The 21,892-nt window shown below is 41.1% G+C and overlaps 1 protein-coding gene across 1 annotated transcript; it reads left to right on the forward strand.

The window, feature by feature from the left end:
• The first annotated feature begins 846 nt into the window (after positions 1-846).
• vapb (VAMP (vesicle-associated membrane protein)-associated protein B and C) lies at positions 847-20,316 on the forward strand. The gene is made up of 6 exons (XM_086118340.1): positions 847-1,084; positions 6,660-6,812; positions 15,306-15,409; positions 15,598-15,678; positions 16,959-17,138; positions 18,166-20,316. The coding sequence occupies exons 1-6, from the start codon at positions 1,027-1,029 to the stop codon at positions 18,319-18,321; spliced, it is 732 nt and encodes a 243-aa protein (XP_085974466.1). The 5' UTR covers positions 847-1,026; the 3' UTR covers positions 18,322-20,316.
• The last annotated feature ends 1,576 nt before the right edge of the window (positions 20,317-21,892 follow it).

Genomic DNA, 21,892 nt, shown 5'->3' on the forward strand with positions numbered 1-21,892 from the left:
CAGCACTTTACAGACAATGGCTGCGGTGGTCACGAGTGCGAAGCAGGAAGGGATTCACATATTTATATTATCAGAAGGGTGGTACCAAGACACAAGTTGTGACATCATAACTTTCGTTTCAACCATTTCTTAGCTTGTATCAACTGGTGCATTCCAATGTTTGTGTGTCTCCAGTAGGGAGTGTTCCAATTTTAAGTGATGATTGCTTAAAGGACGCCAAGCTACACTGCGGGCATGGGAAAGTTATACAGCATGACTGAATATGAGCAGAATACACACTTCATGCTCTGAGAGACAGCTGATATTTGCTCATATCAACGACAACACTGGAAACCCCCATAGACAATGCAATGACATGTCGGGATTTGGGAATCTTCACAATGGGTGCATGTTACAGTGGCTTAGATGTTTGTGTGTGTGTGTGTGTTTTTATCCAATTCACTACACGTGTTGTTTAGAGTTCGTCTGTATTTAACGTTTACGTACACTGCATTTTCATTTTGTGTTTTGGTTTGTTTTCTGACGTCCAATTCTTATATCGCAAATGCATTTGATCTCAATCATGATTCAAGTCGTTTTTATTTTCCTACAGTTAAGCGCAGTGCTAACGCTCAAACTGTGCATTCTGTTTCAATGTACTTACAGAAATATTAAAAGTACTTTTTTAGAAGTAGTGTATAGTAAAACCGCTGACTCAGGCCTATATAATTGTTGGAGTGACATTTGTACATTCTCATCACATCATAGTAGCCCCCACAGAGCCTGTCGTTGCTTGGGTGTTATCCAGCAGCACCCCGTCCGTCACCCTTCGTCACCCTCCCCGCTGGGTGGCAATGCAGAGGCAGTGACGTCACTGGCCTGCTTCTCACTCAGCTTCCAGCCCGCTGTTGCCGCACCACAACAGCCGTCGCTAGCTCCAGTGGTGACCGGGGGGCCGGCTCGTCTTGTCACCGAGTCCGTGACATCCAAGAATCTTCCACGAGTGCGTCCCCAGTCCAAATCGCCGCCGCTCCAGCTCGTTGGGTCATGGCCAGGCCAGAACAGGTTCTGCTCTTGGAGCCTCCACACGAACTGAAATTCAGAGGTGAGGAGGGCCCTGTGGATCGGACGGGAGGGTTAAGACTCCAAACGTTGGAGTCGGATAATTCTGTGGGACATTTTTTTGTTGCTTTTGAGGAGACTACGGAGACAATCCGGTTGCTTCGCGAGTGACTGCGCGTCAGGTGACAGCAGATAGCCGAATTAGCATCCGACGGCTAATATACACAAGGCCCTGTCGCACATTTCCCCCGACGGGACCTTCCCTTTTAAAGTAAAAAGCAGACACGAAATTTCGTGAATTCCCCACCATAATGACAAATGACGGAAATGTGTTTCAAATCGCATGTCTTTTGGACAGTTTGTTCATTTCGACTTCTTGAGCAGGTGTAGTCGGCTAACATTAGCTCGCCCTCTGATTGGCTAGCTCGCCCGAGTCGGCTTGACAAGTTGACGCCTTCAGGGATAGCAAAAGTCTACACACCCTTGTTCTAATGCTGGATTTAGTCATATAAAACATAACAGGGACACTTATGACGAAATAACAAAAATGTGAACGATATTTACGAGCCACAAAGATAAATTAAACTGAAATAATGTAGTTTCCGAAGTGTGCACACAGTATTACAACTGTCATGTAGCTAGGGCTCGGTATTGCAATGGTACAATGCGTATCATGATACAGGCCTCATGATACAATCTGTATCGTGATACATGACCTTCAAGGTGATACATATCCTGATATTTAACATTGCATACTACTGTATTTTAAGAAGACAGTCATACGTATACCCAAATTATATTTGTATTACGCATATTACAAATATGCTTTCTTTTTCTACTGTGAGCAGCACTTCCATTTTACCGCCATTGCTGTGCCTGGTCAAAATGTGTGTGCACTGCACAGCAAGGAGCAATTTTCAGAGACACCAGGAAACGTTAAGAATGAATGTGCAATATCAATTCTGCCGCTTCTGTACTGATACATGTATTGTGAAGAGGCCTGCAACGATTTATTCCTGTTTCAATTTTTTTAGCACACCCCAAGCTGAGTTCAAAATTAACCAGTTACATATAAACTCATGTAAAACCTGCCACCATATAAAGTTCATCTGATTAACACCAAATACATTTCAGATCTACTTGTTGGATTTGCTTTTCCTTCTAGCAGAAGCAACATTTAGTTGATTTTAATTAAAAAAATAACAATTCATTGTCACTTTTTACTTTATAATTACTGCAATATTTTTTTACATTGATACAGGATATCCTTATATTTTCAAGAAATATAATTTCATTTTATTTATTATACTAATGGCAATATGCTTAAGAACAGGGAATTTTATAAGTATTTGAATTATACAGACAAATCAAAGTCTTGACACAAATGGTAAAAATGTGTATTTTCAAGAACATTTTATTACATTGTAATATTAACAAAGAACATGATCTCAAATGGTCAATATTACTCCTAACATTTTTCATAAATTAATTTATACAACAAATGGCCATCGGTGTTATTTTCATGTTAACTTGCTTGCATAATGACTACTTAATAGGCAGGGGTTAATAACAATATTTGTATATGTCATTGTCAATCTTATCAGTGTGAGACTTCTTGTTCAGTACTTCCTTCTTTTACATCGTCACCCCTTCAGCCGTATCACACTGCAATTATTGTCTTCTATTTCAATTTTGTGTCGTAAAAATTTAGAAATAGTATTTTTCTACATTGCCTTATCACATGCTTTCAATAACTTAGCTGATATTCTTCTGAATTGATTAGGTAATTGGACGCGCATGCTCACTCTATGAGGGGATTGTAATTTAGGAAATTGCTTCATATCTTCTCAGGCCATAGGAATCAGTCAGGACTTTAAGGAGATGTACAGTATTATGAAATTGTCCCTACAGGTGTTAATAGCCGTGAAACACTTTCATCAAAATTCACCAGCAGTCGGCAACCCAAAATGTTGAAAGAGCCATATCGGACCAAGAAAACAAAAAACAAATATGTCTGGAACCTTAAAAAAAAGGCTTATATAAGCCTTGTAATGAAAGCAACACATGCTGTATGAATCAATATTAGCTATATTAGCCTATTATCAGTTGGCTACAAATACAAAATGAGCCTTCATGATTACATTTTTTTTCCCTGCGGTGCATCCTGCAGAGCAGGGGTGCCCAACCTTTTTTGACCGAAGATCTACTTTTCGATCAACCAACTTCCCGCGATCGACCCATTTCCACACATGCGCGCATACGCACACACTTACTCACGCATGCAATGATGAGCAACAGCCTGACGCGGAGGCATGCAACGCACTTTTGCAGCCTGTTAAGTGTCGTAGCTCACGTGTATCGTTTCAAAATGCTTCTCTCGGCCCTCCAGGTTCCCATTCTTTCCCAGTACCCTCGGTGAAATACAGTATACAGGGCTCCGTCCTTTTGGCAATTACCCACAATGCACTACCGGTGGCCATATTGGAGGGCTGTTATAAACAAGCCATACACGAATAGACTTCGTGTATGGCTCGTGTATCCATGAAATGCCTTTTTTTTTTTTACAACAGCCACCCTCCTGGCATCCCGCCCTGCTAATAGAAACGTGTGTCGAAGGCTATGACGCATGTTTTCGATGACAGAAATGTTGAAATGTAATATTTATTCTAGACATTTTTACAGTATTGGAAAACGTTAAGAATGTTTGCGTAATGTTTGTCGGCCCTCACAGTGATCATAAAGTCAGAGTAAACTGTAAAATATGCGGCCCTTTTTTTGTATTATACAAAACAAACTAATTACTACTAGTCAAGCCACAAATGTAAAATGAATGAAGCCTTTCTTTATCTACTCTAATTGAAGAAGATAAACTGTCTTTCATATTCATTCATGGTTCATTTGCCTTTATTTTAATGTAAGCCTAATCTGCGAAATCTGATATTGTTTATTGTAAGACTGATGAATGTGTTTCTTGTTTCGTAAAACAATAAATGGAAAGAAGTCAAGTCAAGCTTTATTGTCAAATATGTAAATATGTGCAACATACAGCACAGATGAAATTGCTTTCCTCTCAACCACAGTGTAAACATGCAGTGCATTGAAACACACACAGCTAAAAATAAGGGCAGCAAAACTGAACTGCATAAAGAGACAAAGACATAAATATAAACAAATAAAACAAAGAAGACCTTGAAAAAAATAATTGCATATCACAATATTGAGGAATGATATGTCAAGCTCATTCAGGCCTAGTTTATAGTTTTGATCATCATTTGAGTAAAAAAACACACCAAGGGCTCAACAATGCGACCAGTATGCGACAAATGCGGCCAGTTTTTTAGTGTGTGTATTTTCATTCTCCGACCAATATTTGTTCCAAAAAAAAGCTTGCTACAGCAAAACGTTTTGCAAATATATCTTGTATAAAAAATACAGCATGCCAATTGAGACGATTATACGTTAGCAAATTTGGTCATTCTGTACCGCTCCAAAAAGGTGTACAAGCACTTCCTGTGATAGTCTGACCAACTGAAAAAGTTAGTCGTACAAGTGCTACAAGTGCAAAAAGTTAGTGTACAACCCTGCACCTGGCTCACTAACTATAGAATATCAAGAAGATAAAACCTTCGCTTGAGGCAACATTACATTTTTCACCAAGATGTAACATGAACAAAGTCGCAGATCAGGTGCAGCAGTCTGCGGCATAGCCATCAAGTAAAAGCTTTAACTTGAAGGGGTCTGAGCCAACATACCACCATCTTTAGTTAGCAGGAGATGGGAAGTATCTGTCACTCTGATGTTTGCTGAGCCGAATGAAACATTATCTGGGAGCTGATGCTAATTTTGAAGTAGAGCCATGTGCAAAATACATCTGCCCTTCAACTATGTTTTAAGAGAGTGGCTTTAATAGTCGACTCACAGTATTGAGATGTAAAAATAAAATGTGTGTGAAACCGGTTAGCTGGGTTAACGACGGGGGAAAGCATTCAACCGAATTGAAATATCAAACAGATCAATTTTTGAATTATAGTGGTCTTCGACCACGTGGAGTCAAACATAACAAAGGTCATGGAATTCTCAAGTTGTCAACATTCGAGGGCTTCAGACTGCCCCTGAATGGCATTTTGCTCCTACTCATAGAGTAAAAGCAGTGTGACATTACTTCTTTTCATTGAAAGAACACACCTTTGTGGTTTTTCAGTTTTATAAACAAAGTGCTTGCATGCAACGATCGATAGCTGCGTGGAGCAGCAAAAGAAAGCAAATACTGTATTCAAGGTGCATTCGGTGACCACTCACATGGTGAGACATCTCAGACACCCATAGAAATACTCATTCAATGTACTAAACGGCAATGACCAGTACGTGAGCAAATTGTAGGGCAGAATGTGGAAACATTTTATTGTTGATTTGAGGCAGCAAAATCAGAACAGCCACATGTTAACTCAAGTTGCAGGGACAGGGGGATTTTTCTTGGGTAACTGCAATGCCACAACAAAATCGAGCAAAATAAGCTGGACAACTGTGAGTGCATTGACTTGTTCAGTGCTGTTGAACTCGCAGCCAAATGCTATCATTTAGCATTAGTTCAAGTAGTCAACACATTGACTAGTAACACAATTTGTGATAAATAGTCGCTGGTGAGAATTTGTTGTATATTTGATTTTCAGCAGAATTGTAATGTATCTGTTTTAGTTAGTCTGAGTTTGGCATTAGGCAGCTATGCAAATAGTTTAATGATGATACAATTAAGCAATTGATTGTATTTTACAAAATGTGTATACCCCCTTCATCAATCAATGGAAGGAGCACTCAATATGATTGTTGCTACGATTTCTGAGATTTCATTGATTTTCTTTCCCCATGTCTTGACTAATTTGAACGATCCGGTACTGATAAAGTACCTGTCAGGTCTGGGAAGCTGTACTTTCATTCCCTGTGGCCCCTCACTTGACAGAAGGTGACTATTATACCGGTACCCAGCAGTTTTAACCATCAGGGTACCGGTATACATTTCACTAGACAGTTTATGGAAATCCTGCAGTCTTTTCAGGTCCAGGGAAAGCTGTCAGAAATAACCAAAGTGATGAGAAGTCAAAGTGATGGGGGATTGAGTGTCGTGCGGCTGGCCTCCTGCATCTGGTGAATCCTTAATATCTTAAGCAGGAGCATGACAAGAGACACTCAGATCTAAGTCCAAATCAATGTATCATTCTGGGATAAATGAGCTGGTTAAGGCGCCTCTAGTTCTTGTAGTGGCTGTTCAACGCAAGTAATAAAAATAGATAGAAATTTATCATAAACAAGCATCTTGATCTCATAGCTAGCTGTCGCTCCCAGTCAATGCAGTTTTGGTCAATTGACCTCCGTTAGGAAAGACTGAGTAGTCGTCTAGTCACAAGCCAGCTGGAATACTGCTGTGAGAAATGCAAAATAGTGTCACCTCTTCATCTTCTGTTCAAATATTTACCTGCAATGGAATTTTGAATGTTTACAATGTGTGTTGTAAAGTTGGATATTTTGGAGGAACCAAAGAGTATTATGGTGAATAGTAATAGTTCAGTCAGACCCGAACAAGCCACACCTTTATTTCCTTCACATGTCCGTCTCTCTTGCAGGTCCATTCTCTGACGTGGTCACCACCAATCTCAAACTCGCCAACCCAACCGACCGGAATGTGTGCTTCAAGGTAAAGACGACTGCACCACGCCGGTATTGCGTACGGCCAAATAGCGGAATCATCGATGCAGGCACCTCCATCAACGTCTCGGGTAATTACATGTCCTGTTTTGTGTCCAGCTGGATTTACATGTGGGTCCAAGTGTCCAGTTTCAGTTTAATGACTGTATGTATATTTCCAATCATGTCTCAAGTGACATATACTGTATCCCCAAAATGGCTGTTTTTATTAAAAGGGATATTTAAAAGGGAAGTCAACCCCCAAATTTTCCTTTAAAAAAAAACAATGCAGCCCCACTCAACTAAACACGGTATCCTGGTTAATATTGCATTAGTGGAATAGGAATTAAGCAGCAAAATCCAGCTCAGGGGCGGCCATTTTGCCGCTTGCTGTTAACTGAACATGGCATCACAGTGCCTCAGGATAATGACCAATCACAGCTGGGCCTCAGAAAACAGGTGAGCAGTATTTTCAGTCGACAGCACGTAGAAAAATGGCCGCCCCTTGAGATGGATTGAAGCGCGTGGATTTTGCTGCTTAATACATATTCCACAAGTGCAATATTGAACAGAATGCCGTGTTTAGACTATCGGGGGTGGATACAACGTATTATTGTAGACAATATTTTGGAGTTCACTTCCCCTTTCATGATGGAAACACGTCAAATGTTGCATATTTAGACCATACTTAATTGTCAATGCCAGAAATCGTCAACCCGCAGCTCTTTGATCCTTCTGCTGTGGCTCTCTGTGACATTGATTTTTGAATTTCAATTTGTTTTTATTTTAATTTGTATGTTATGCTGCTCTATTAACATTACATCAAAACATATATTTTTTGTCGCTCAAAATACATGTCACCATTGCCGATGTGTGACACCTGACACCAAGATTTATTGAGCTATTCGCCTGCCTGCTGTAAACCATTGAGAAAGCCAAGAAAATAAATGTGTCCAAAGAAAACAGAACATTTAAAAGTACGTTGAGTTGAGGGAGAAAGGGGGCATCCAAATGAGGCAGGTGGGCGTTCATTTTCCCGTATCACCTCTCCTCCTGTTGGCGATTGGCTATTCAATGGGTAGAAGTCCGTCTGCAGCCGTGCGTCGGCATCACCGCACCTTTGCACGGCACAGAGTACACGCAATAAAATTACGACGGTGCAACGACACAGAGGGCATTTTTGGATTGTTGAAGTTGAATAATTTAAGTTTGGCTTTCATTTCATGAAAATGAGGACTCAAATTGATTACGCTTTTATCACAAACAGAAATATAACTGCAGGTCATGTAGAATTGATTTCATACATGCAATATACACATTATACTATTTCAGGTTGTTGACCAGTGGTCGACGCTGTTTCTATAGTTTACCTTTGCTTGTCTTGTTTGGGCAGACGCGGGGATGTGTACTTCACCAATACTTTTCCTCAACCTCACACGCTGTAGTTTCAGAAATGAGTCAGCAGTGGGCGACAAAATTGCACGGTCCACTCTGCTACTGCATTTGCCCAGTTGCCACAGTTGAGGTTAACATGAAATTTGTCACACCTTTTCGAACCCAAAGTTCGCTTTTTCCACAAACTGAAAGAATTGTCTGTGTATTCTGGGTTTTTTTATGTCAGATATAAATAGGTTCAGTTCGTTTTTGGAGTTGCCATAATTAGCGCGTGTCACCATAGTAACCGACTCATTTTACAGACACAGCCCCAAGCAGGAATTCCCTCCTCCTCACGGCATTTGTGCTGGGCTGAAATCGGCTCTGCTACTATGTACAGTCCTCTTTTGACGTCACATAAACCCACAGCGTCGCGCTGACCTAAACCCGAGATGTATGGTTACCAAGGCGACTTCATAGAAAATGTTGTGAAAACGAGCGGTTTCTAAAATAGCCTCACGCAAGCTGTCCTTAAGGAGGCAAAAATAGGAGTGGAATGATGCCACACCTAAAAATACTTAGAATTGCCTATAATTGCTTCATTTTTTTCCCCTCCTGGTTGAAACCAAAACTCTCTGCTGGATATCAGAAAGGATGATGTCTTGACTCTAATTGAGTGATTCGAGTCATCATAAACAGCACAGTTGTTCACCATTGTTGTGATTACAAAATGGACTTGCCAACTCTTACCACTGTTATTTCACTCAGTCGACCGTGTGCCCTTGACCGCTTTCCCTTTAACATCGATACCTTAGCGCACAAATGTGATGTCACAGTAGAAGAGTCTCCTGGATTGGTTTCATGTGAATACTGTATTTTGGCACACTGGCATGCAAAATACTGTAAACAACCGATTAATAAAACACCACTTAACTATCATGTAGAATGTAGTTGTAGTTAGTTGCAGCCCCGCAATTTTTTTTTATCTTATAAGAAGCAGCCAGTCTCACCTCATGTTCCCTAGCATTGTACGTTGTAAGGCACAACGTCATTGCCAGGCTCAATTTCAGTTGCGTGTTTTATTGTATTTGGCTTACAATACAATACAATACAATACAGTACATCTTTATTTATATAGCGCTTTCACGACAGCTGCAGCTGTAACAAAGCACTTTACAGATCACTTAACATAAAATAACAAAATGGCTTGTTAGCATATCCTGGCCATATGCCGTTCTGCGAAAGATAAAATGGTCACAATGTTGGTGTGTGTTGTATCCTGCAGTTTCCCTAATGAACAAAGTTATTATTAGCTCAAACCACGCATAACAGGACATAATATTTTAGCGGGCCAAGATTTGGCTTCGATTTGCGCCTTTGCCCTCGTTGCTCATCGCCAGTTCCCATCCTGCTGCTGCCATTATGGATCTTTTAAAGATTTGAGGTGATTGGACTAGCCAAAGCTTGCGATGAGAAGATGTTCATTTACAGCAAGCCTATTAATTTTTTTTAACTGTTTATGTATGAGGGCAGGAAGAAAAGTTGACAAAAAAGTTTGTTCAGTCTCTGTGAAGCCCCGTAACCGTCCACGGCCCACTGGTTGGAGATACCTGCAACATACTACTTATCAAACAATATCATGATATTGGCCTCCATTTACTGTTGCACAATTCCAATCAAGCAAAGCAATCTCCACAGCTTGACCTGGCTGTAAACATGTTAAATGTAGCCTTGACCGCAGGAATGTTGCTACGCTGGAATCGGTGTTATGTAGCATCTAGTGGTAAAATCTGTGCCGCAAATGTTTGAAAAATTTCTGTCCACAAACACCAAGTTTCCTCAGGGAACGTTCTTGTCTGACATTCTGAGACGCGCTCACATCCTGAGGGAGGCCGTGAGCGAAATAACACACAATGGCATAAAATAACAGTTATTTTATTGCCGAATAAACCTCATTAGCTTGTCATTAGCACAACAAACGGGGCTATTAGAGACCCACCGACCTGTAGCCCAGTCCCTCCGCAGGGAGGCAAGTTTAAGTGCTGTGGGCTGTGTTAAATCCCTGCAATCCTGTTTTCTTTAACTTTTGATTCACATTTGGACATGGTGTACCCATGAGACTACAATCAGGAGAAAGAGATCCTGCTCAGCTGAAGGGCCCGAATATGAATACATATTGTAAACGTTAGTGCGTGTATGCTGGCAGGGTTTCCCTACGGTCCAACGAGTCTGCTTCACTTCACACATCTTTTTTTTTCTTTCCTCACTGTAGTTCAGTTCCACATTGGGCTGGCCTTTTGCCCTCCGTGACAGAAAGTCACCTATTACGTAATCTTAATAATTGCAAGTGCTTTGGTTTGAAGGATCTGCTGATACCTAGTCCTGATCCAATAGCTCGGCATTATTATGCATACAAATGGTCTCAAATTAATATAGAAATATGCATACGGACATGTATCTAGCTACAGAAACGTGTATAAGTGTTCTCAACCAACCAATCAATTTATATAGCACTTTTCAGACATAAAAATGCAACTCAAAGTGCTGTACAGTTAAAACATTTCAAACTTACCACATAAAAACAGGACCCCCCTCAACATACACAAATATACAGTATATCCCCACAAGCAAATCGATGCTCGCACACACACACTTGCATGCACACGAACATACAAAACTTGTACACACACCCTAATGATCCTGATATTAATAAAAGACATGGCGACGGCACAGAGAAACCATATGAGGGGGAAATTAATCAATTTAAATAAGTATATAAATAATAAAAGCCAAGCTAAAAAGCTGTGCCTTAAGCCAGCCACCTCTTAAAAACATCAACGGTCTCTGCAGACCTGACGTTCTCTGGCAGGCTATTCCATAGCTGGAGACCAAAATGGCTGAATGCAGCCTTACCACGTGTTTTGGTCCTCACACTGGCAATAATTAAAAGGCCAGTGCCTCAGGATCCGCGACGGTTGACATGATAGAAGGAGGTCAGATAAATAAGATGGCCCAAGACCGTGAAGACATTTCAAAATGAGTAAAACCACTTTAAAGTCAATCCTAAAACACACAGAGAGCCAAAGCAGCAATTTTACGTTATTATATTGGTTTACATTTAATTATATGCGCCAATCTACTAATTCAGTGCCAATTGCTTTTTGTAACACTCTCAAAATAGTTCGAGCTTATTTGTTTTTCTGTCTTTCTTTGTTTTTTGGGGGGGGGGGCGGGTATTAGCTCTAAATTTGATGATACATTTATTGAACAACTCAAAATGTTTCTTGGTCCATCTGACATGTTTGATTTTTGGTCATTGTTTTTGGTATGGAAAACCTTTATGGGTTTTTAGCATAAAATTAGCAAATACAGTACATGAATGACATTTATAATGGAATGTTAAGATTAATCAATAAGACAATCAATGTGCATGACGCTTTATGAAAATGTATTTTCATGTAATTGGATAGTGCCATGATACATTTTATTTCCTGGGTACGCAAACCATATGTATAAGCATTAACATAGAATGAGGGATTCTTCTGTTTGAGTGCATTTGATTTTTCTAATTGTTAACCAATACCTTTACGTCATTATTTATTGGTGTATGCAGGCTAAAATGACAAGTGCACCGCTACCTCCACAAACGACACTATTGACCAATGACCTCGTTAAATGCAACCAGTGGGGAACAAGCTTGCTTGTCACCAAATAGTGTTCACATTGTTTCAACCTGTCTGTCACGCACTCAATTCTTTGACGATGCAGTTGACTGAGGCAGCTCTACATCAGACAAGACGCACTATTTTGAAAGTATATTTTGGCTTACCCTGAATTTTTTTAACTTGTTTGTGTGTCCGTGTTCATCCAAACACAATTTAACTTCGGCTGCAGTTCTTGGTTTTACTGTTCGGTGCTTTCTACCGTCTTTATTACCAATTTGTTTTATTGTTTATTGTATATGTTAAATTGCTCCATGTACAGCACTTTGTATGCAGTAATGCCATTGGACAGAATTTACATGAATAGGAGTCCTGGATTGCTGCTTTCTATAGTGTATTTGTCAGTATGGTACAATAGCAGCATGTCACTGCTTCACTTTTTGTTGCATTTTCTATCAATTATTGTGAGAACACAACTGAAACAGAGGTGAGATGATTAATCAAACAACTCTATGAACTCGATTACAAAATTATTACTACAAGTTTTTTTTTTTTTGAGGTTGGGATTCTGGACAGCCTAAACTGGGAACATTTGGGAAAACCAAGAGTGATGTGGATGTGTGTTATAGTCCCAGGTGTGACATGTCATTGTTGGGAATGCCAGCTGACCTTTGGGAAAAAAAAAAAGCAAAACATTTGAAATATACTTGACATGTCAAATACAAGACAAACAAGGTGCAATTAAATATGAATGCAACCTTGGGGAAAATGGTTCAAAAATGGAGGGAAGAGTTGGACCGGTCTTCATATAAAGTACCCGAACAATGCTCGGTCTCCTTTGTTTGTGATTCAAATTCAATTTTAGGAGGGAGTGGGGGGGATTCAGTTCAGTGTCAGCTCGGTTTTGGGTTTTAACATGTTTTCTATTTTGTCACTCATGATGCATTTGCCAAGCGGCTGTTAACCTGCCATCTTACACCAAACGCTGAAGTCCAGTACAGTGGACCCTGAGAAAAGTATAGCATCTTGAAAAAATTCAAGATGCTATTTGATCTTAATTTCGTTTATATTGCAAATACGTATTTTCCTGTGAGAAATAGTGTACTGTAAAACTACTGAATCCTTTGTTTGACTTTTGAACCATATTTTTCATGTAATATTCAGGGGGGGTTTTTTCAGCTGTTTAAGTTGTGAGATGTTTTGTCACCACAGTACAATAAATCATCACCTGTTCTGTTGTTTGTGCATACTTAGAATTGTTTACATTCAGAAGTTTCATATTCACTATTGTGGACTGAGGTTGACATTGGTTAGTGAAAATATTTTCCTTTGAAAGAGAAAACAGATGAGTCTCTCCTCACCTGATTTGTAGGTGGATTTATGACACTGTCCTTTTTTATTCAGAGGAAAAGAGGCTTCCTATCCCCCATGTTCACCCTTCTAATGGTTCCATTCATCACGAGGATTGGATTGGATAAACTTTATTGTAAAATGTATGTGAAACATACAGCACAGATGAAATTGAAATGAACGTGCAGGCTAGTGATCATCCTGCTTCCCCTTGTTACCTGTACAATTACACCCTACGCTTTATAAACGATTGACCATTGTGGGGTAAAAAAACACCAATTCATTCGGATTCTTTTTTTTCTCCCCAATCCTCCAACCTGTCCAAATTCCCTTACTATGGGAATGTTTTGCTTCCTTGGGATTTTGGCTAAGGACCTTTTAATGTGATACTGTGTTGCCCAATGAATTTACACGCTTTCCTGCCTCCGTTCTACAGTGGCGTCCCCTCGGACCCAAGTTGGATTGCTTTTTAAATTGGGCTTGATTGAAACAGGACGTTCCCAATCTGTTCATGCCATCTGTTTCTGCTTTTGTGATCGTGAGCCGCCTTGATGGCTGTAACGGTGCGCTTCATCTCTGATCGAGGGTGAATTGGCTTGTGACACAACCGAAAACTCTTGATGACTACACCGGCTGTGACATTAGTCGGTCATTTGATTTTTCAGGAAAGCTACAGAACAGGATTTTTGGACTTAGATGGCGCCAATGTCACAATACGTCTCAAAATTACAACCACATTACAAAAAAAAAAAAAGATAAAAACACGGTCAAAGGAAAAATGGTCCCTCCATTCGCAAGTATTTGAGCCATCCTCTATGCACTGCCAGACCCGGCCGGCTTAAGAAAGTGATCATTGTAAATCAATGTTACAGATTTAAAATACCTTCGCAGCTGTGAAACAACATCAAATAGCACACCAGCGACTGATGAGGCCATCGGTGGAAGTGGAATACCAGGGCAGCACCTGCTTTTTGTTAGGGGGATATGTAAAGCTGAGAAAGAGTCGGCGGGTAACGGGCTTGGAAGCTGTTGGAACGATTAACTCCTCGGGCATTTGTAGACCTGTCACTGTTTCGCTGTCATGGTAACATTAACGTGGAATTAGATTAAAGGCCCCGGTTATTTTGGGGGGCCCAAGTCAGCCCACTGCCCCCATTTGACTGTCATCTTTTCATACTGGATAATCGAATTGAGAATACAGATATTTTAAAACGCTGCATTGGTCAAGTGACACAATTGCGATTTTCCATCCAATCACAAATCAGGCATTCATGGACGGAGAGTCGGGTCTTGTGAAATTTATAAATCCACGTAACATAACTGCAGGTTTGTTTATATGCGAGGCCATGAAGGTTTCTGAATGTGATTGGATGGGCAAATCAGAGAGTGCTACCGAAGATTGTACGGGAAAAGTGATTGAGTGAGCGAGCTTGATTTTTGAGATGGGCACAGTAAGTTAACGTGGGAAAAAAAAGGTGCGACGTTTTTGATTAATCAGCGTTTACTATAATTATTAGTGCTGGGTGATATGGAAAAAAATCTATTATGACACGTTTTATTTCACAATAATTATATACCACAGGCGAGAAAACTCGCGCAGCCACGGGGAGAACACGCAAACTCCACACAGGGAGGCCGGAGCTGGAGTCTGGAAGACGAGTCAAGTCAGCCGTTATGCCGCAACGCGTTTCCAGGAACAACTATAAAATAAAAGCATATTGGTGAGCTTGAATTCAGCTTGGCAGTGTACACATGCCAAGTACTCGAGGCAGAAAAAATGCATTTTTTATTTTTTTTAATCAAGGCACCCGAATTACTCAAGGACTTGTTTCACCCCTTATATTAATATAAAATTTCCTGTTTAGGTGTGTGTCTAACATTAGTTTATATAATTTTCTCGCTCGACACCTACTATATTGCATTCTATTTTGCTGATCAAAGTTGGATATGCCCCGGTTTAATGCGGTTCCAGCAACACCTCTGTGAAGTATACACAGTCACCCAAACACTGTATTCCGATCTTTCAATACAGACTTGCCCAAAAAATTCTAAAAGAAATAAAAAAAAATTAAAAATGAATCAAATAAAGACATTAAATGGGCCATTGGACTGGCTTTCTGATCCACAGGGGTTGAATTTTAAAATTTTGCCTCCAGCTTGTGCTATAGTGTTTCCATTTCTGTCTGTTGCATCTTTCAGTCATGCTGCAGCCTTTTGATTACGACCCCAACGAGAAGAGCAAACACAAGTTTATGGTTCAGTCCATGCTCGCGCCCCCAGACATGACCGACATGGAAGGAGTGGTGAGTGTTCATTTTGCTGTCATGAGTGAAATCAATTCCTTATTTGACAGGTGGTCGTGATTGAGTTTATCCTTCTCTTCTGTCCTTATTGTGTGCGTGTGCATATGCGTGTGCATACATGCACGTGTGACCGTGTGTGCGCACGTGTGTCTTCATGTGCCTGCGCGCGTGCCTGTCTTTCTCCTTAGTGGAAGGAGGCGAAGCCGGAGGAGCTGATGGACTCCAAGCTGAGGTGTGTTTTTGAGATGCCAGTGGAGAACGAAAAAAACGTAAGTGCCTTTATTTATTTTTTTATTTAGCTTCACCTTCTTTTCCCCAAATCATGAACTAGTTGAGACTCGTATGTGCCCCCATGCGTTGTCAACATCTGAACCTTCTTTTCAATTTATCAGCCTAATAAACACTAGTCTTAATTTGTAAACGTGTGAATATGAGACACAAACTTCATGAATGACAAACCCAATTCCACTGCAGTTGGGACATTGTCCTCAACATATATGACAATATTATGGACCGTAGATGATGAAATCCCTAAATTCTTTGCAATTGTATGTTGAGGAACATTGTCCTAAAACTGTTTTGAGTTTTTTTCTCACGTAGTTGTTCACAAACAGGTGTGCCCTATCTTTGCTTGTGAATGACTGAGCAATTCAAGTACGCTCCTTTATACACAATGGTGGCACCCACTTGTTCCCGGTTAGCCTGTTCACCCGTGGGAGCTTCAAAACAGGTGTTTGATGAGCATTCCTCGACTTTCTTTGTCTTTTTTTGCCAGCTGTCCCAGCTGTTTTGGAACGTTTTGAAGTCATAAAATTCTAAGTGAATGATAATTTGCAACAAAAAAACCTCCACAAAAGTTTGTATCAGTTTGAACATCAAATATCTCTTCGCTGTCAGGTATTCGATTGAATTTAGGTTGAACGTGATTTGTAATTCATCCATCCATCCATTTTCCGAACCGCTTGATCCTCACTAGGGTCGCGGGGGGTGCTGGAGCCTATCCCAGCTGTCTTCGGGCAGTAAGCGGGGGACACCCTGAATCGGTTGCCAGCCAATCGCAGGGCACACAGAGACGAACAACCATCCACGCTCACATTCACACCTAGGGACAATTTAGAGCGTTCAATCAGCCTGCCATGCATGTTTTTGCAATGTGGGAGGAAACCAGAGTACCCGGAGAAAACCCACGCAGGCCCGGGGAGAACATGCAAACTCCACACAGGGAAGAATCGAACCCGGTACCTCTGCACTGTGAAGTCGACGTGCTAACCACTGGACTACCGGGCCGCCCTTGTAATTCATTGTATTGTTTTTATTTATTTTTAACACTACGTCTCAACTTCACTGGAATTGGGTTTGTAAAAAAGTGTGCTTGCTCAATGTCACCACTGTAATGTCATTTTTGTCCTCTTGTTAAACTGAACAAAATCAAATGGTTGGATAACACACGTGGGGTGATCTCCTAAGATTTGACAGGCGCCGTCACGGTTCCGAATGTATCAGCGGTCGTCGACTTAACGCTCATCTTAACTTTACTCTCTGTAACCAGCACGACATTGAGTCCAACAAGATGATGTCGTCCAGCTTACTGAAGTCCGAGTCCTCCTCGCTGCCACCCAAGTCACTGAGCTCCACCCTGGATGACGGCGAGGTGAAGAAGATCATGGAAGAGTGCAAGAGGCTCCAGATGGAGGCTCAAAGGCTACGGGAAGAGAACAAACAGATCAGGGTGAGTGGTGTGCATGCAAACATGGGAGAAGCAAATGTCTGACCGCTATCCGCACAATGAACTGTATAACTTTTGTGCGTCTTCCACCACCATCAACTGTTATGACTAATCAAGTGAGGTCACTATTCTGTTTGGTATGAGTCATACTGTGTATGTCACACGTCGACCGACACCTCTAAAACGCCGCCCTCCTCCAGCCTCTTTCCAGAAGACAAATAACGGTTGGCTACTCCTGCCATCTAGATTTTTTGAGCACCATATTATAGCTGGATGCAGCATTTTTCCTAGCTGCCCCCCCCCCGCCCACCTCCTTTGATTCAACACTTTGTTTTATGAAATGTGTCCATTAATTTTGTCTTTTTCACATGCGTATTAGACCAAAATAAAAAAAAATGTTGCACTTGAAATAAAATACAACAAAAGTGCATGTGTGGACAGGTAAACAACAAAGTGAATCAACTTTCACTTGGCTAAATAGTTGAGCATTGTCTTGAGCCATTTCCTCGACACATTTCTCAGCCTGGACGTAAGCTTTTTATTTTGCCGAAATTCAATGTACCTGTACTCCTTCCACTTCAGTGCGATGTTTTCCCGAAAAAGTAAAAATACAGAAAAGCATAAAAAAAAAAATAAATTGGGTGTAATATTTTCCTGAGAAATCACACATACTTGTTTACAGAATAAATTTACCTGAAATTGTCCGACACATTTGCAGTAGGAATGAAAATCGTTCATTCGTAGCTCTTCTTTGACGGTGTTTGGAACGGCTCCCAACTGTTTCCAATAAAGTGCTGCCCTGTCGCTATAACTTTAATATAGTTTCATTACATCAGAAGTGTTTGAGCCTGAGGTGGCCCGAAATTAGGCGCAGGTGGCCATCTCCAAAGTTTATTTGCAGGAAAAACCCTTGGATGACGAAACAATCATCTCTTTTCTCCATGTATGCCATTTCATGTCCTCTGGAATATGACCGTTTCATTAATCATCCCCCTCCTCCCACCCTCCCTTCCATGCCTGCCGTCCTCAGGAGGATGACGGTCTGCGGATGAGGAAGAGCAACGTCATGTCCTCCCAGCACTCCTCGGCCGGCCTGAAGAAAGACGAAGGCCTAAGCGCCCGCTCGGCCGCCCTCATCATCCTCTTCTTTTTGGTGGGCATCATCGTGGGCAAGTTGGTCTTGTAGAGCGCTGCCGTAGTTAGGTTTGGGATAGGCGGGGGCGGCAGCATGCTTTTTTTTTTTTTTTCCTCCTCCTTGAGGGATGAAATAAAACGCAGGGAGGGGACTTGCAGGATTTAGGATCAGAGATGCCATATCTGCTGGGAATGGGAAGTGGGGACGTTGTTGGTAGCGTGGCATTTGGATTGAGCCTCATTTATAGTTTGAAGAAAAGAAAAAAAAAGGTCATGCCTATGTGGAACAAACAAAAACAAAAATGATTCACCGTCTTCTGAACAAACTGTTGCAGGTCTTGCCTAATCACCGCATTCAAGTCATTGTTGTCCCTTTTCACCAAAGTTCACGAGGGGTAGAGCAGAAAATTTGCATTTGGTGTTTTTTTTTTTTTCTCTTCAATGGTCAGAGGAACATAACCCTCACCTCCACTGTACAATCTATCCAAATTGGAGCCTTCCACATCAAATCCCTTCATGGGAGAGATTTAGCTAATCATCCAGACAGGCAACACTCACTAAAATCCACTTCGATTGGAAAACAACCTCGATCGGTGTGCAAGAAACCGTCCCTTTTAGTTTCACTTTTTCCTTTCACTACCTCCCCGCGCGGAGGGGGATCTTCATTGCATGTCTTCACAGCCGAATGTTGCATCTTGAGTCTTGACTTTTTGGAATCTAATTTAATTGCTTTTATCTATGGTATTATGTCATTATTTGTAGGTTTGCACAATTCTGTTTTCGGATCTTTTTATTTCTTCTCGTTTGTGTGTCATTTTTATGATTTTCTTTCCCCTTCATTTTGTTTGCGTTGTTAAAGCGCAGTAAATAGTTAATGCCGTTGCCTGGGCAAACCAGCTGCAGTTTTCGAGGGCGTCTGCTGATATTCACCAGGCCAACGCTTTGCTTCGTGATCTGTTGGGGCGGCTTTGTTTTTCCCCCAGGCTGATACGACGGTAAACGGAGATGTATGCACAGAACACACGCCTTGAAATCTACACTCACATGAAAGGTGCATGCAGAAACGAAGGTCATTTTGTTTCCGTGACAACATTGACAACAAACTCTTTGCAACTTTTCCTCATCTTTTCCTATTGAGCCATACATTTGTTAAGTGTGATTGTCCGGACAAATGTATGTTAGCAAATGGTGTCATGTTGTCAGATGCTTTCACCTGATTTTTTTTTTTTTTTTTTTTTGTATCGCCACTACATGAGTTCCATCGTGGTAGTTTGTTCACACACTTGTCAGTTTTGCTTGTCCACGTTTGAAGTTTATTGCACTAAGGTGAAGAGTGTGATCTTCCTGTATCGCTATATTGATGCATCTATACATACTTATAGAGCTAAGACCTCGAGGGACCACTTGTTGAGAACGCATTGTTCTGGAGCCAGTGATTATTTTTGACTTAATAAAACTGATAAATCACATTCAAAACGGTTTGATCGCCCAAATTTGCATAAAACAAAGAATAAAAAAATAAAAAAAGAATTTGCCGATGAATTCGAAAGGTGTGTGTTCCTAAAATGGTATCTTGGCTTAATGGTTCGTTTGAGGATGACTTGCCGAGGGGAAGGCAGAACAGAACTGAAATCAACCCAATAATTGGAATGTCGGACCTGCATCATATAAGTATTTGCAGAACAATGTATTTTTCACTGGAGCAGGGAAACAGCTGAAGAAAAAACGCAGACCAGAATGTGAATATAAAAAAAAAGATGATAATAAAGGTGTTACCACTACTATCCTGCCATGACACACCACCATTTTGCAGAAAGGCTGAGCCACATGATGGCAATTTAACATGTAAATACTTGTTGATCCAGGCAAGACACTACAGTAACCATCACCTGAAGCAGTCGAGCAACTGTTTTGTATGTATGTAAACAAGTCTATCGGAGAAGAAGATGAATATTCCTAGTCAAGTAGTCTCTGGTGTATAAAAGCAAAATTCCACCTGGTTGGACTATGTAGCATCTTAATAAATTCAAAGAAATTAAAGTCCCAACCTGGCTGTGTGAACTAATTTCCTGTGTTTGCTTATGGAGCTACTGGGGTTTTATTTGCACCAGCTTCCTCTGATCTCTTTCCACGTGGAAATTCCTGTAGAAGAGTACACACACAAGATTTTATATATCAACCTTTTTCTTCGCCGAGAGAGAGAAAGATTACACACATGACAAGGAAAAAAAAAAAGTCAAGTGTGTCCTAAATGCTCATATGGTGTGTGTGGTGCACTCAAATTCACCAACAAGGCACAGCACATATCTCCACCAGCTGTCATTTTCTACCGATGTCTATTATGTTGTCCAAACTCACATGTGAGAGGCAGCATGATTGTGTCAAAACTCGTATATAAAGGTGCTGATTGCATACGTGTTTATTTTGTTACCGGTTTGCTCAATGAAGCAAACCATTTGAGAGGCTCTCCAGTACTTTTTGGCTAGGCCAGCAGATACGATATGACATTACAGTAGATGACTTGGGTACCTTGTGTTGTCGATCATAAACATGCTGTGGCTTGTTCTTTGCATTAGACACATTGCGCTTGAGCTTGTTTATTAAGTGTGAAATGATCGCTGTTTAGACATTCTCTCTCGAACGGACTCTTGTCTTGGTGCATGCACCCCGCCGCAGCTGGAACCCGCGTGTGTGTTTGTTTGTGAGGGCAGCGAAGGACGGGTTCGTTTTTAAGGGACATTCGGAAATAATCTCCACGCGCGCAACGTTTTACTGCGACCCTTCGGAAATTTGGAGCATTGCTCAACTTAGTCTCTCGGCTATGGAGAGTGCCCCAAAAAAATGGCGTGACGCACTTGGCGCTCCAACTGGGGGACACGGTGGGCCTGTGCTGACTGCGAACGGAGCGCACTCAACCTCTCCAAACACACCGACTCTCAGAATGCCACATGGACGTAAGAGTGAATTTCCGAATGTGCCATAAATTACAGTGAGTCAGCTTGCAGTCAGTCTCAACAATGGATCGCGTTGTTGAATAAAAATAATAAATTCCATCCATTCATTATCCAAAGGACAGCACGGTTTGATCTAAGGCTCTGGCCTTTTTGTGTGGAGTTGGCATATCCTCCTCGTGCCTGCTTGAGTTTTCTCCGAATATGTCGGTTACGTTCTAACTGTATTTCCGAAACTTGCACCGTAGGTTAATTGTGATCATTCTAAATCAGTGGTTCTGAGCCTGGGTTCGATGGAACCCCAGGGGTTCGGTGAATCAGTCTCAAGGGTTCGACGGAGCCTCTGCCATGGAGGTTGAGACACACCGACTGAACATGTCATTTAGTTACAATACGCCCGCTTGGCCATCACTGGCTGCAGATGATCACATTACATTGCTTGTGCTGTGGGAAATTTAGTAGTCTCAGTAGTCAACGTGTGACCATCGTGATAGTACGTCGTGTGATTTTATTTTTATTAATTTTTTTTGTGTGTGATGTTGTAACACATGCTATGTCGAGCAAAAGAAGAAAGTGGCCAGACGAATATGTACAACATGGATTTACATGCATCACAGAACGTGATGGGACTCAGCATCCTATCTGCATGATTTGTCATGCCAAGTTGAGCAA

The sequence above is a fragment of the Hippocampus guttulatus genome, chromosome 8 (genome assembly GCF_054856545.1).
Source record: "Hippocampus guttulatus isolate MCC_2025c chromosome 8, RoL_Hgut_1.0, whole genome shotgun sequence".
NCBI lineage: Eukaryota > Metazoa > Chordata > Actinopteri > Syngnathiformes > Syngnathidae > Hippocampus > Hippocampus guttulatus.

What these genes read in the sequence shown, in the direction of transcription:
- vapb (XM_086118340.1), top strand. Translation starts at nt 1,027, where the DNA reads ATGGCCAGGCCAGAACAGGTTCTGCTCTTGGAGCCTCCACACGAACTG. An exon ending in ACACGAACTGAAATTCAGAG is followed by an intron (nt 1,085 to 6,659) that starts GTGAGGAGGGCC and finishes TCTCTCTTGCAG; the next exon opens with GTCCATTCTCTGACGTGGTC. An exon ending in CACCTCCATCAACGTCTCGG is followed by an intron (nt 6,813 to 15,305) that starts GTAATTACATGT and finishes TGCATCTTTCAG; the next exon opens with TCATGCTGCAGCCTTTTGAT.